Below are 15,149 nucleotides of genomic sequence, written 5' to 3' on the forward strand. Positions count from 1 at the left end.
CCTGCTGAGATAAGGAGGTCTGGAACCTATTTTCTTAAGTAGCCATGAAATTTCAGTGGGAGACAGAGGACCAAGTACCGTCACTTTATAACAGATATAGAACATAAACTGTAACAGGTAAAAATCTCACACCATGTTTCATAATTATCACATGGCATATTCCATGAAACTAAATAACTGGGGTCAATTACATTTAAAAAAAATCAGCTCAAATAATGAAATTTAATTGACACTAATTAACAAAAGTTGTGAATTATTTGCTGTCTAAAGCCCTAAGTGACTTATCCTACCAGAAAGCATTTCTGGAATATGCCACAGCAGAATGAAAGCGTGACTCATTCAGAAATGTCACATGGTCAAACAGAAACAACAAAGAGTCTGGTGGCACCTTAAAGACTAACAGATTTATTTGGGCATAAGCTTTCGTGAGTAAAAACCTCACTTCTTCGGATGCATAGAGTGAAAGCTACAGATGCAGGCATTACTCTCTGGAATCCCTTTACACAGGTACACAGCTGGAGGACTTGATTCAAATCCTCTCCTGACCTCTGTCTCCAGAGAGTAGTACAAGTGCCTATGTAATGTAACACTGATCATAGGCAATGCAACACACCGCCAAGCCTCTGTCTCCCCCTAAATAGGCTGTTGGGGCCTCTGTTCTCTAGATATGTGCTGCTGCCTTCCCAGCGCTGATGTGTGGCTAGTATTTATCTCTCAGCTGTGCATGCATAATCCAAACCCCGACAGCAATGGCAGCATTGCTACTGCTAAAGAGAAAGTAGGGGTCTTTCTTCACTGCCCTGCATTTTGGACTATGGGGTATGAATAGTAGTGCACTAACTCCCCTGTGTGGATGTTGCAGATATGAAGTAAAAGTTCACGTTAACGCAGTACTCCTCAAACAGGATTACATTAATGCAACTAGGAACCCTTTAGTTCATACCAGCAACATCCACCCAGCGGAGTTGACACTAGCTAGGGGTTCAGGAGACCAGCTCTGCCACAGACTTCCTGTGTGACCTTGAGCAAGTCAGTCTTTCTGTTCTTCAGATCACTATCTGCAAAACCCTTCCCTCCCTCACAGGGTTGATGTGAGGGATAAATCTATTACACATTGTGAGGCATATTACAGTAATGGGGGGAGATAAGTTCTGCAGATAGACATGGGTACACTAGGTCATCTGGGATCTTAAGTACAAAGACACTGACTGAGCCAGGAAACCAGCTAGTGAGGCAGTGCACATGTGCTCAAAGATTTAAAAGGCCAAAACCAGTGAGGAGCCAGGAGGCAAACTGTGGCATCAGGGCTTTTAACCAATGGGTCAGAAGCAGGAGTGAGGTAAAAAAACTTAAGATATGTGCACAGGATGGAGCTAAGATCCCCTTTCCAGCTTTTTATAGACTGATTTAGCTGCAGGAGAGCAGCCATGAAACATATCCTGCCATAGTGATGTGCTAATCCCAAAGTGCCCTCTTGTCTGAGTGCCATGGCTTGGGATACACACGCCTGAACTTGCATTCTCACTGGGTTGCTGTTATGTACTGGGAGAAAGTGTGACAAAATCAACATCCTGCCTTTTCTTTTCCCCAGCACTCTTCTGTTTTGAGAGCAGAGCATTTCTCCCTGCAGAAAATCAGCACCAGGATGGGAATGCAGCTTCATGAGTCAATAAAACCTCGCTGGGTTAACACAGAAGCCATGTCACCGGCTACATTTTAAAACCAACTATCACTAAACAACAGCTTGTTTCTTGAAATTTTTAAGGCTTGTAAAAATAATGAAACCAAGCATTTTTTACCTCCCCTTCCAAAAATACCACATGGACAAATCAACCAGATTCCAGCAAACTTTCACGGCAGCAGTGTCCAAGCACTCTTTGGCCTGACACCAAACACCTTTTTTGCCTCTGACTCTACCAAGCAAACAGTCCTCCCTGATTTCATGCTCACTCAGCACTATTTAATGTTACGAACTGACCAAAAAATAGAAGCGCAGTAGGGAGGGCTTTCTATATATAGCATGTGTTCCACACTCTACCCCTTGTCATGAGCCTGTTGGCCCTCTATGGCCAAATAGCTGAAGTGCTTCCTGAAACCTATGTGTTCTCTTCTCTGCAGATTTCTGGTTTAACCTGATGCTGCCTGCTCTCAGATCCTGGGATAAGACTCGGTGCTTGGGGACAATCTATGCAGAAGGGATGGGATGAGAATTCCATCTGGTGAACTGGATAAAGATTTTTTTGGGGCTGTTGTGATTCATTAGCCTCGTTTCACTGGAGGACATGAGGGTGATGCACTGCTTCTCATGCAGGCGGCAGTGAGATAACCTTCCTGACAACCTGGGCCAACCCTTCCAAGACATGCTTCTTGGAGAGAGGTATTTGCACAATTCCCAACTCTCAGCTTCACTCTGAAGATTCTCTGCCTTTTTTCCCCCCTTGTAGACACCAGCTTCAGAAGGAGAACAGTAATCCCACCACTCAAAGCACACAGGGCCCAAAATGAAAGCTGCAAGTTCAGAGGTTAGAATGGGGGTCACCATCCGATGCAGGAGCTGTTGCAGTTGTCTGGGGTTCAGTTGCCAGCAGTAGGTGTAATTCAGGAGTTCTGTATGTACATCTTGGCATTCAGGTGGGAGGAGGGAGAGATATGTTGGCAGGAAAGGAAAGAATTTCACTCAGGGATGTATGAGACTTGCCAGACGATAATATGGCTCCTCTCAGCCTTGGAAAGCACTGGCTTCACTTGGGTGGTATCTTCAGCATTCTCTTCTGTCTCATCATCTTCTCCATCCCCTGTAGAGAGAATACAAACAGTAAAGAGGAAGGGGAAGGGAGATCCAAAGCATTACTGCCCCTCACAAAAGGCTCATGTCACTTAACAAGTATCATGGGCATCACTGAGCTCTTTCATGCCTGAAGGGCAGGTGTAATGATCGGACACTTGTATACAGCAAGACTGGTTAGGAGGGGGAAAACAGATCTTCATAAAGAGACAAAAACATGGCCCTCCAATATGCCTGATTTCATGTACTGACCCGTCCCTCCACCCCTATGGAGGAGCCCATCCTTATAACAACAGGTATGCTTCAAAACACAACAGTTCAAAGGCTGAAGCACTTGGGCTGTTAGTAGAGGAACCAACTAGGGGCCGTGCTCCTCTTGACCTGTTGCTTACAAACAGGGAAGAATTGGTAGGGGAAGTAAAAGTGGGTGGCAACCTAGGCAGCAGTGACCATGAGGTGGTTGAGTTCAGGATCCTCACAAAAGGGAGAAAGGAGAATAGCAAAATACAGACCCTGGACTTCAGAAAAGCGGACTTTGACTCCCTCAAGGAATTGATGAGCAGGATCCCCTGGGAGGCTAATATGAAGGGGAAAGGAGTCCAGGAGAGCTGGCTGTATTTTAAAGAAGCCTCACTGAGGGTGCAGGAACAAACTATCCCGATGTGCAGAAAGAATAGCAAATATGGCAGGCGACCAGCTTGGCTTAACAGTGAAATTTTCGGTGGGCTTAAACTCAAAAAGGAAGCTTACAAGAAGTGGAAATTTGGACAGATGACTAGGGAGGAGTATAAAAATATTGCTAGCACATGCAGGGGTGTAATCAGGAAGGCCAAGACACAATTGGAGTTGCAGCTAGCAAGGGATGTGAAGGGTAACAAGAAGGGTTTCTACGGGTATGTTAGCAACAAGAAGGTGGTCAGGGAAAGTGTGGGACCCTTGCTGAATGGGGGAGGCAACCTAGTGATAGATGATGTGGAAAAAGCTGAAGTACTCAATGCTTTTTTTGCCTCGGTCTTCACAGACAAGGTCAGCTCCCAGACTGCTGCACTGGGCAACACAGTATGGGGAGGAGGTGAGCAGCCCTCAGTGGTGAAAGAATAGGTTGAGGACTATTTAGAAAAGCTGGACATGCACAAGTCCACGGGTCCAGATCTAATGCATTGAAGGGTGCTGAGGGAGTTAGCTGATGTGATTGCAGAGCCATTGGCCATTATGTTTGAAAATTTGTGGTGATCGGCGGAGCTCCCAGACGATTGGAAAACGGCAAATATAGTGCCCAAATTTAAAAAAGGGAAGAAAGAGAACCCGGGGAACTACAGACTTCACTTCAGTCTCCGGCAAAATCATGGAGCAGGTCCTCAAGAAATCCATTTTAAAGCACTTGGAGGAGAGGAAGGTGATCAGGAACAGTCAACATGGATTCACCAAGGGCAAATCATGCCTGACCAACCTGATTGTCTTCTATGATGAGATAACCGTCTCTGTGGATATGGGGAAAGCGGTGGATGTGATATATCTTGACTTTAGCAAAGCTTTTGATACAGTCTCCTACAGTATTCTTGCTGGCAAGTTAAAGAAGTATGAATTGGATGAATGGACTATAAGGTAGATAGAAAGCTGGCTAGATCGTCGGGCTCAATGGGTAGTGATCAATGGCTCCATGTCTAGTTGGCAGCCAGTATCAAATGGAGTGCCCCGGGGTCAGTCCTGGGGCCAGTTTTGTTCAACATCTTTATTAATGATGTGGATGATGGGATGAATTGCACCCTCAGCAAGTTCGCAGATGACACTAAGCTGGAGGGAGAGGTATCAGAGAATCATAGACTATCAGGGTTGGAAGAGACCTTAGGAGGTCATCTAGTCCAACCCCCTGCTCAAAGCAGGACCAATCCCCAGACAGATTTTTGACCCAGATCCCTAAATGGCCCCCTCAAGGATTGAACTCACAACCCTGGGTTTAGCAGGCCAATGCTCAAACCACTGAGCTATCCCTCCCCTACGCTGCAGAGTAGGAATAGGGTCCAGAGTGACGTAGACAAATAGGAGGATTGGGCCAAAAGAAATCTGATGAGGTTCAACAAGGACAAGTACAGAATCCTGCACTTAGGAAGGAAGAATCCCATGCACTGCTACAGGCTGGGGACTGACTGGCTAAGCAGCAGTTCTGCAGAAAAGGACCTGGGAATTATGGTGGATGAGAAGCTGGATATGAGTCAGCAGTGTGCCCTTGTTGCCAAGAAGGCCAACAGCATATTGGGCTGTATTAGTAGCATTGCCAGCAGATCGAGGGAAGTAATTATTTCCCTCTATTCGGCACTGGTGAGGCCACACCTGGAGTACTGCATCCAGTTTTGGTCCCCCCACAACAGAAGGGATGAGGACAAATTGGAGACAGTTCAGCGGAGGGCAACAAAAATGATTTGGGGGCTGGGGCACATGAGGAGAGGTTGAGGGAACTCGTGTTATTTAGTTGGCAGAAGAGAAGAGTGAGGGGGGTTTTGATAGCAGCCTTCAACTATCTGAAGGGGGGTTCCAAAGAGGATGGAGCTAGGCTGTTTTCAGTGGTGGCAGATGACAGAACAAGAAGCAATGGTCTCAAGTTGCAGTGGGGGAAGTCTAGGTTGGATATTAGGAAACACTATTTCACTAGGAAGGTGGTGAAGCACTGGAATGGGTTACCTAGGGAGGTGGTGGAATCTCCATCCTTAGAGGTTTTTAAGGCCCAGCTTGACAAAGCCCTGGCTGGGATGATTTAGTTGGGGATTGGTCCTGCTTTGAGCAGGGGATTGGACTAGATGACCTCCTGAGGTCTCTTCCAACCCTAATATTCTAAGGCTACATCTACACTACAGGGGGGAGTCGATTTAAGATACGCAAATTCAGCCACGTGAATAGCATAGCTGAATTCGACGTATCGCAGCCGACTTACCCCGCTGTGAGGACCGCGGCAAAATCGACCTCCACGGCTTCCTGTCGACGGCGCTTACTCCCACCTCCGCTGGTGGAGTAAGAGCGTCGATTAGGGGATCGATTGTCACGTCCCAACGGGACGCGATAAATCGATCCCCGAGAGGTCGATTTCTACCCGCCGATTCAGGCGGGTAGTGTAGACCTAGCCTTAGATTCTAAAGAATGCTGTAGTATTTTTCTGATAAGGACTCTCTATGGGGATTGATCTGGGGATGGGGGTAGAGACAGCCAGTTGGGACAGATGGGGTGAGGCCAACCATGTGTTCTGGAAAAGGGTGGCTAACAGTAGAGGAAAATGCCCAAGTGCTTCCTCTAAAGCAGGAGACATGACAAGTGGAAATCATTTTCTGAACTCGCTATGTTGCAACACAGTTTCATCTCTAATCCCATTGGCCCATGTTTTACCCACAACCCTTCCCACCTCACCCCTTCCCAAAAGTAGGAGCTCACCAATCCGGAAATCGATGTACCCTTCTCCTCCACTCAGGACCAGGACATTCTTCAGCTTTTGCCCCTCGGTCTCAGTGGCTGCTGTGCTGGGGTTCTCAGAGGGGCTGTCCAACACACTCCCATTCAGGGTTGCTAGAACGTTACCTGAAAGAGCACAGGGCCTCCTATCAGCACCTCTGCCATACTCCCAGAATGCTCAGCTAAAGGACACAAATGTAGGTGATTGCCCTGCCAATCCAGTCCCTGCTGCTGGGAAACTGGATTTTATTCTAATTCAGACACACAAACCAAAGGACCTTAAAAGAGGTAACTGATCCCTACAGAGCTAGAAAAGGTGCAGTGTCATCCACAGCATTCTACAGAGGACAGCTCAGGCCTCCCCTGCTGTGGCAAAGCCCACACATGTCTTAGGGGATAAGACGGCCAAATAGAAGAATGTAAACTCAAGAATCCTCATGAGGCGGTGCCTTGGTCACCTTACCAGGAACAGAGACAAAGAACTTGACTGCATCACGGTGGCCATGGAAACAGAGCTGTGCCTGAGCCATGGAGCAGTAGGGGATGAAACTGCTGGCAGATTTGTCACTGCTGTCATCACCGTACACGTGAATGATTCCGCCAGGGCGATTCCCCTCTCCTGATGTTGGGGAGGTCTTATTGGCTGAAGACAGGGAGAAGAAAAACCCCAAGTAGTAGCTTTGTTCCCATTTATATACCATCAGTCAGAGTGAGAAGTATGTAAGAAAAACACAAACCACGAGTCACATAGGTAAAGCTTTAAAGGTGCAGATGCCCATTAAAGGTCCTGTTTAATGCCATCATCCCGTGCACCATGGTGGAGACCCTACTAGATTATCTAGGCCCTCTCTCTACTGGCAGAAAAGGCAGTCACATCCACTGTTGCTAATAAACTGTACTTCTCATAAAAGGGGTACTTAGGTAATAGGGAAATGCTCCTCCCTGGGGGTTGGTTGGAAGAGTAATCCCAGCCCTACACATGCTGGAATGAGGATGTCCAGGGAATCTCAGTAAAGGCCTTCTAGAGCTACAATATCCATTCTTCCGAACTCAGGCTGGCTGAGTCAGTGTCTGCAGAGTCAGAGCAAGAGCCTTCTGTCCCAGTGACCTGTCATGGTACTTAGATGGTACAGTTTGCTGTCCTGATGAAAGGGTTAGGATTCTTGGCCTTCATGCACCTGGAAAGTAGTGGCCGTTTCCCAGGTTGGTGAAGTTGCTCAGTTTCAAAGTCAAATCAAGGACTCACGCTAATCTGTCAGTGCTCAGGCTGGCAATACAGCCTCCACAGCGTTAGGGAAGGCACTCTCGATCCCAATAGAATTTGGGCTCATCGAGTCTAAGGGAGCAGAGTTCCTTTCCTAATCCAAGGAGAATTCTGCCACCAGCCTAAGCCCTCATACCATGAGTTCAACTATCTGGCCACGCAAGAACTCCTCAGAGATTCTGACCATCCTCAGCTCCCATGGACTTCAATGGGAGGTAAGGATGTTCAGCAGCTTGCAGGATCAGGCTCTGAAGAGGTGAACACCCTTTCACCAGTGAAAACAGACTAGAACTCAGTACTCAAGGAGGGAGACTCCTTCCCCCGCATGCATACCCAGGCCAGTAGAAATTATAGAAATACAGGACCGGAAGGGACCACAATACGTTATCTAGTTCAGTTCGCTGCACTGACGCAGGACTAAGTATTATCTAGATCACCGCTGACAGGCGTTTGTCTAACCTGCTCTTGTCTAACATCTCCAATGACGGAGACTCCACAACCTCCCTAGGCAATTTATTCCAGTGCTTAACCACCCTGACAGTTAGGCTGTTTTTCCAAATGTCTAATCTAAATCGCCCTGTGATGTTATCTGGTTAAAATATGACCATGTAGATCATTGTTGCTACCACTGTTATATAATTGCAACAAATCTTATACAAAGTGTGTCAAGTAAGGTGTCAACAGAAAGGGATGATTTACTGAATATGATTATGTTGTGTATGCATGTATCATTTTTGTATCTGAAGTTATAAATATTAACTATGTACCTCCATTTTAAATGTTTGCTCATGTGGAAACACCAACAAGGTGTTTAACCAGCACCTTGTGAAAGGACTATTCGAGTTAAATGGCTCATCAAGGGGCACTTAACTCACAATGGACCATGGGAGACGCCTATCTACACTTAATGGACTTTCCTGTGACCGTTCTATCTAGAGTATAAGTAATGGCTTCTGCTGTGACTAAGCAAAGCATGCATGGACCATGTGGCTTGCCTATGTGTCTCCAAAACACCATCTTGTTACATGTAATTTTCCTCAGTGAGAACAATGGGTTTCCCTTCAATTGGCAGAAAATATAAAAGGCCCTGGAAACATCTCCATTTTGCCTCTTTCCTGTTCAAACCTCTGGACTATGAACTTATACTAATGGGAGCATTCTAGTTAAGAGACTGAGGACCTTCCAATGATTTAGAAGCAACCAGAGACTTAACAAGCCAGCAGTTTATTCCATCACTGCTACAAGACTGATCCAAGAACTTTGCAATTATTGATTTGATTCCTTTAACCAATTTTAACTCTCACCTTTTGTGACAAAGTGGGGTTTATTCATCTTATGTTGCATGTGAGTCTTACTGTCCTATACTAATATTGTGCATGCCTCAGTTTCCCTGTGTACTGCACCAATGCTTAGGTGATGGGAATTGGGTGTGAGATTTTCGCTGAGGCCCTCGGGGCAGTTGAGGCTGCCCAGCTGTCTGCACGTAGGCGATGACTGAACCAGGAGGGGAATGTGACCAGGTGACACCTTTTGCCCGGGAAGCAGGGCAGACCAGGAGGAGAAGCAACGGGTGTGTCGGGGGTCGGGTCACTGGAAGCTGGGAAGTCTGCTGTTGGGGACTAGAAGAGGGGAGTCCAGGGCATCTGGCTCAGGATTCCCCCAAGATGTACTTGGCTGAAAGTCACTGATTTCTGTGATAACAAGTTCTGTTCTACACTGTGTTCCTGTTGACTAATAAAACTTCTGTTTTATGCTGACTGAGAGTCACGTCTGACTGCAGAGTTGGGGTACAGGGCCCTCTGGCTTCCCCAGATGTGCGGACTCGCTGCGGGAAGTGCATGGTGTGGGAAGGGATGCTGAATGCTTTGAGGTGAGACCCAGGAAGGATGAAGCTGTGTAAGCTTCTTGCCCTGGTGACAGTGTGCTCAGAGAGAGGAGGCATGCTACACCAGAGTCCTGACTGGCCTCAAAAGGAATAGTTCCAGAGCATCGCCCAGAGACTCCATGACACCTTTCTTTTTATAAATAAACCTTTATATTTTAGTTACTAAAGGACAACAGCCTGATTATTGGGTAGGATCTCAGTTGTATATTGACATGGGTATGTGGCTGGTGCTTTGGGATCAGAAGAATCTTTTTGTTTGATGAAATTGGTTTTAAATAACCACTCATCATTAAGTCTAGTGTTTTTGGTGGTGATACAAGGATTGACATGCCTAAGGAGACTGCTTTTCTGACTTCTTGTTAGCCAGTGTGATGAAACAGAAGTTTAAGTTTGTTGCTCGTTTGCTATATCCTATGGGAGAATAACCAGCAGTTTTGGGGTGTGCCTGCCCTATTTCTCAGCAGCTTGTCCTGAATTTGGTATTCTCAATTGTGACCCACAGAGGCACGGTTACATACCCTTGCTGCAACTTAAGCTTCTTGTCCTGTTGTCAGTGGTTAAAGAGAAGAATTTATCACCCTTCTCTTTGTAACAACTTTTTCTGTGCTTGAAGACTGTTCTCATGTCCCCCCCACCCCAGTCTTCTCTTCTCCAAACTAAACAAACCAATTTTTTTTCAATCTTTCCTCACAGGTCATGTTTTCTAGACCTTTAATCAATTTTGTTGCTCTGCTTTGGACTTTCTCCAATTTGTTCACATCTTTCCTGAAATGTGGTGCCCAGAACTGGACACCATACTCCAGCTGAGACCTTATCAGCACAGAGTAGAGCAGAAGACTGACTTCTTATGTCCTGCTAATACATCCCAGAATGATGTTTGCTTTTTTTGTAAGTGTTACACTGACCACTCATATTTCATTTGTGATCCACTATGACCCCCAGATCCTTTTCTGCAGTTCTCCTTCCTAGACAGTCATTTACCATTTTATATGTAGAGTACTCTGCATTTGTCCTTACTGAATTTCATTCTGTTTTTTTCAGACCTTTTTCCAGTTTGTCAAGATCATTTTCATTTCTAATCTTGTCCTTGCAACCACTCCCAGCTTGGTATCATCCGCAAACCTTGTAAGTGTATTCTCTATGCCATTATGCAAATCATTTATGAAAATATTGAATAGAACTGGAGGAGGACAAATCCCTGAGGGACACCACTCAATATGCCCTTCCAGCTTGACTGTGAACCATTGATAACTACTCTCACTGTATAGAGTACCATTTTCCAACCAGTAGTACATCCACCTTATAGCAGTTCATCTAGGCTATATTTCCCTATGAGACAGGTCATGTGAGACCGCGTCAAAAGATTTACTAAAGTCACAATATATCACATCTACTGCTTCCCCCTATCCACAAGGCTTATAACCCTGTCAAAGAAGGTTATCAGGTTGGTTTGACATGATGTGTTCTTGACAAATCTATGTTGACTGTTACTTATTGCCTTATTATCTTCTAGGTGCTTACAAATGGATTGTTTGATTATTTGCCCCGTTATCTTTCTGGGTACAGAAGTTAAGCTGACTGGTCTATAATTCTCTGGGTTGTCCTTAGTCCCCTTTTTATAGACAGGTACTATATTTGCACTTTTCTAGTCCTCTGGGATCTCTCCAGTCCTCCATGAGTTCTCAAAGATAATCTCTAATGGCTCAGAGATCTCTTCTGCCAGTTCTTTAAGTATTCTAGGATGTATTTCGTCAGGCCCTGCTGACTTAAAGACATCTAAGTTGGCCAAGTAATTCTTAACTTATTTCCCTAGTTTAGCCTCAGATCCTAGGCCATTTACACTGATGTTCACTATGCTGGTCGTCCAATCACTGCTAACCTTTTTGGTGAAAGCTGAAACAAAAAAGGCATTTAACACTTCAGCCATTGCTGCATTTTCTATTATTGTCTTTTCCTCCTCATTGACTAATGGGCCAACCTTGTTCTTGGTCTTCCTCTTTCTTCTAATGTATTTGTAAAATGTTTTCTTGTTAAGATTAAACTATCTAGGGTCATAAAGGATACTGTCATAGAATCATAGAATATCAGGGTTGGAAGGGACCTCAGGAGGTCATCTAGTCCAACCCCCTGCTCAAAGCAGGGCCAATCCCCAGACAGATTTTTGCCCCAAATTCCTAAATGGCCCCCTCAAGGATTGAACTCACAACCCTGAGTTTTGGAGGCCAATGCTCAAACCACTGAGCTATCCCTCCCCCCACTGTAGTGACTCCAAAGCTTCCATTTGTGATCAGTCACTTGGAAGAACTAAAACATAATACTTAGTCCTACCATGAGTGCAGGGGACTGGACTGAATGACTTCTCAAGGTCCATTCCTGTCCTACGATTCTATCGTAAGGTGGTTGCTATACAACCCTGCTACCACAGGGACCTATTGTTTCAATAGAGTTATATATTTTGGGCGGAGTTCTATTTCAGTTATTAAATGATGCAGAAATAATCCTGAAATCAGAGAAGATGTACAGCTAGCAGGCTCAAGCCAAAGTGCTGAGACCATGTGCAAATATATTTGGAGGGAAGACTGAATGCTGGTCAAAAAGAGAGACCATAACAGTAAGGACTTTCTGCATCTTTGTGATTTGGTTTGCTATGAGCAGGTACAATTGGCTGGCATCTAATTTTCCTCTAAGCTGTGCGGCCACCTATTAAGTTCCGTGCAGCACTCAGGGCTGCAGCAGGGAGAGGGCGCCCCATCCCACTGACCCCAGTGCAGACCTGCCGCGGCGGGAAGAGGCGCCCCTCCCCACCAGCCCCAGTGCAGAGCTGCTGCCGTGGGGAGAGGTGCCCCTCCCCCTGACCCCAACATGGACCTGCCCTGGACTTGCTGTGGCCGGGGGAGAGGCGCCCCTCCTCCGGCCCAAACACAGACCTGCCCCAGCCAGGGGAGAGGAGCCCTTCCCTCGGCCTGTCCCAGGCCTGCCGGAGCTGCTGCAGCCGGGGAGAGGTGCCTCTAGACCTGGCCCCGAGCTGCTGCAGCAAGAGAGAGCTGGGGGGGAGTCCTCTCTCCCCACTGCAGCCCTTGGGCAGCATGCACCCCAAACTCCTTATCTCTGGCCCCACCCCAGAGCCCACACCCTCCTATCTGCCCCAGCCCTGAGAACCCTCCCGAACCCCATCATCCCCAGCCCCACCCCAGAGCCCTCATCCCCCTCCAAACCCCAATCCTCTGCCCCAGTCCTGAGCTCCTCATCCATGGACCCACCCTAGAGCCCACAGCCCAAGCCAGAGACCTCACCCCCTGTGCCCAACCCTCTGCCCCAGCCCTGAACCCTCTGCCACACGCCGAACCCCTTGGCCACACCCCCACCACATGAATTTTGTTGTGTGCACCAATATGAAGGTGATGTGTAACACATCACCTCCATATTGGTGCACATAAAATTTATTCTACACATGGGCATAAAAAATTAGAGGGAACACTGGCTGGCATCATTTGATTGTTACATAGGACCAGTCCTATCAGACAATTAATCCTTTTAGCCCAATATTCTGTCTCTAGCAATGGCCAGTATCTAATGCTTCAAAGGGAGGAATGATCCTGGGTAATCGTGCTATGCTTTAGGGAGAAAAAGATTCCTTCCTGACTCCTGCAGATGGTCATCTTAAGCCTTGAACCATGAACTTTCGATTTTTTCAGGATCACTGGCTTAATTTGCATACATTCAAATGATTTTTAATGCTTTTAAACAGGGCTTTGGAGCGGAGCCTGGAGCTGGAGCGCAGAGCAGCTCTGGAGCAGTGGAGCTGCAGGTTTTTGCCTGGAGCTGGAGTGGAGCTGGAGCACAGCTCCAAAGCCCTGCTTTTAGAAGTCCTGCTCAATTATTTCTGGCTATGAGGTCCCACAGTGGCAAAGGCCACAATTGCTTTGTAAAATTAAGGAGCTCAGAGAAAATCTTGCAAGACAGAGTGGATAGTCTATCCTTGTCTGCCTGGGAACATGGGCTAAGCAGATCCTTACTGCTAGGGTTACAAAGTAAACAGTTTGGTTAATCTGAGCCACCCAAACAATGAAACTAATTGGAGAGATTGAAGTACTCAATTTCACAATAAAACAAATGGGATGGCTACCAAGAAGGGTTCAAATGTTCTCAGCCCCAGGGGAATGAGGCTATTTATATTATCTCTGGTCTCTTCTCAGTGATTGCAACTTAAAATGAGAGAGGTGAACAGATAAATGGATGAAGAGAAGTGAATGGATGGACGAAGGGGTGAGAAAATGACTGGGAAGGTCGATGGGTAGACAAGGAATGACATCTGAAATCTAGAAGGAAGACGGTGTTGGACTTACCCCGGAGCCCAAGGAGTTGGCCTCGGTGGAGGACTACGGCTAGGCACAGGCAAGAAGTGGAAAAACAGAGGGACATGGGAACAAACAGGCAGGTGAGGAGAGAAGAAAAAGGCAATTATTGGGAGAAACTGCAGGAAGGAGAATCTAGAGAACTTTTAAATCTAGAGAAAGCACCAATGGATGCTATAGATTCAGATTTCAGAGTAGCAGCCGTGTTAGTCTGTATCCGCAAAAAGAACAGGAGTACTTGTGGCACCTTAGAGACTAACAAATTTATTAGAGCATAAGCTTTCGTGGACTACAGCCCACTTCTTCGGATGCATACAGAGTGGAATATTCCACTCATACAGAAGTGGGCTGTAGTCCACGAAAGCTTATGCTCTAATAAATTTGTTAGTCTCTAAGGTGCCACAAGTACTCCTGTTCTTTTTATAGATTCAGAGTTACTTTGTAAGAAAACACTGCTCTTACTCTCCTCTTTCTTAACTGAAAAGAACACACTGCAGCATCAGGGAGGGGACAGAAAAATTCAGCTTCATAGTGAAATCTTAATGCATTTTCAAAATCACATTTCTCCACAAGTATCAGAGACTAGTTGAATTTTCTTACAATATGAATTGACTTGAACTCACAGTTATGACAGCATCCCCAAGAAGGGATAGGCCTTACGATATGGGCTCAGAACTGGGATTCTGAGGTTATGATACACAGAGAGTTGGATTTAATGACTGATTCACTGACGACTAGCGTCAGTGCTACTGGTGTCAATAGCAGCAGGAGTGGACAATTCCAATCCAGGAGGACTACGTGAATTTGCTGCTCCTTCTATAAAACAGATATGCTCTATCCAGCATTCCTTTATCTGCCAGCACCATGGGAAGAAGAAGGAGCAGTCCTATTCTGACTGCAAATTCCGGTACATTCAAAGTCCACTTAGGAGCAAACTTTCCACAATGGAAAGTGGATTGGCAGGTAAAGAGTAGCATTACTGAATGTTTAAAACTAGTGCCTCCTCCTCTCCAGCTCTAGAGTTTTGCCTGTTAGCACTTGCTGGGTCTCCTCATTTTACGGGATAGAGTTGGCTTAAGATACTGATTTTTACTGGACTAAGTCTCTGATTTGATTTAATGAACCTTCTGCATCCTCAGCCTTGGGAGATGCTGTAGTGGGAGAAGTTCAGCTATCTACAGCATCATGAAATGCCTACTGAAACGATCTCTCAGAAGTTTTCTTTTTCTGTAGCCCTCTTCCAGAAACAGGCTGCATCTTCCATTGATGCATTCTCTGTGATGCTCTCAATGTTTTCAGAATCAGTCAACAGTTGCCAGCCACATTAAAGTCATGCTCAACAGCAGCCTTTGTATAGATGGAGCCAACGTCTGCTCCTCAGGGGAGGAAACAGCTTCAACTGGACTGCAAGGGCCAGCAACA

General features: G+C 46.1%; 1 protein-coding gene across 4 annotated transcripts in view; it reads right to left on the reverse strand.

The window, feature by feature from the left end:
* Positions 1-489: 489 nt before the first annotated feature.
* Positions 490-15,149, reverse strand: part of MAPK8IP3 (mitogen-activated protein kinase 8 interacting protein 3) — a 163,113-nt gene continuing 148,453 nt past the window's right edge. For all 4 annotated transcript variants that reach the window (XM_054041312.1, XM_054041314.1, XM_054041311.1 and 1 more), the window contains 4 exons: positions 13,719-13,757; positions 6,687-6,866; positions 6,206-6,349; positions 490-2,795 (listed from right to left, as the gene is read on the reverse strand). In XM_054041312.1, coding sequence (XP_053897287.1) covers positions 2,674-2,795; positions 6,206-6,349; positions 6,687-6,866; positions 13,719-13,757 — 485 coding nt within the window. In that variant the 3' untranslated portion in view covers positions 490-2,673. The remainder of the gene's footprint in view (positions 2,796-6,205; positions 6,350-6,686; positions 6,867-13,718; positions 13,758-15,149) is intronic.

This window comes from Malaclemys terrapin, chromosome 10 (genome assembly GCF_027887155.1).
Source record: "Malaclemys terrapin pileata isolate rMalTer1 chromosome 10, rMalTer1.hap1, whole genome shotgun sequence".
Taxonomy (NCBI): domain Eukaryota; kingdom Metazoa; phylum Chordata; order Testudines; family Emydidae; genus Malaclemys; species Malaclemys terrapin.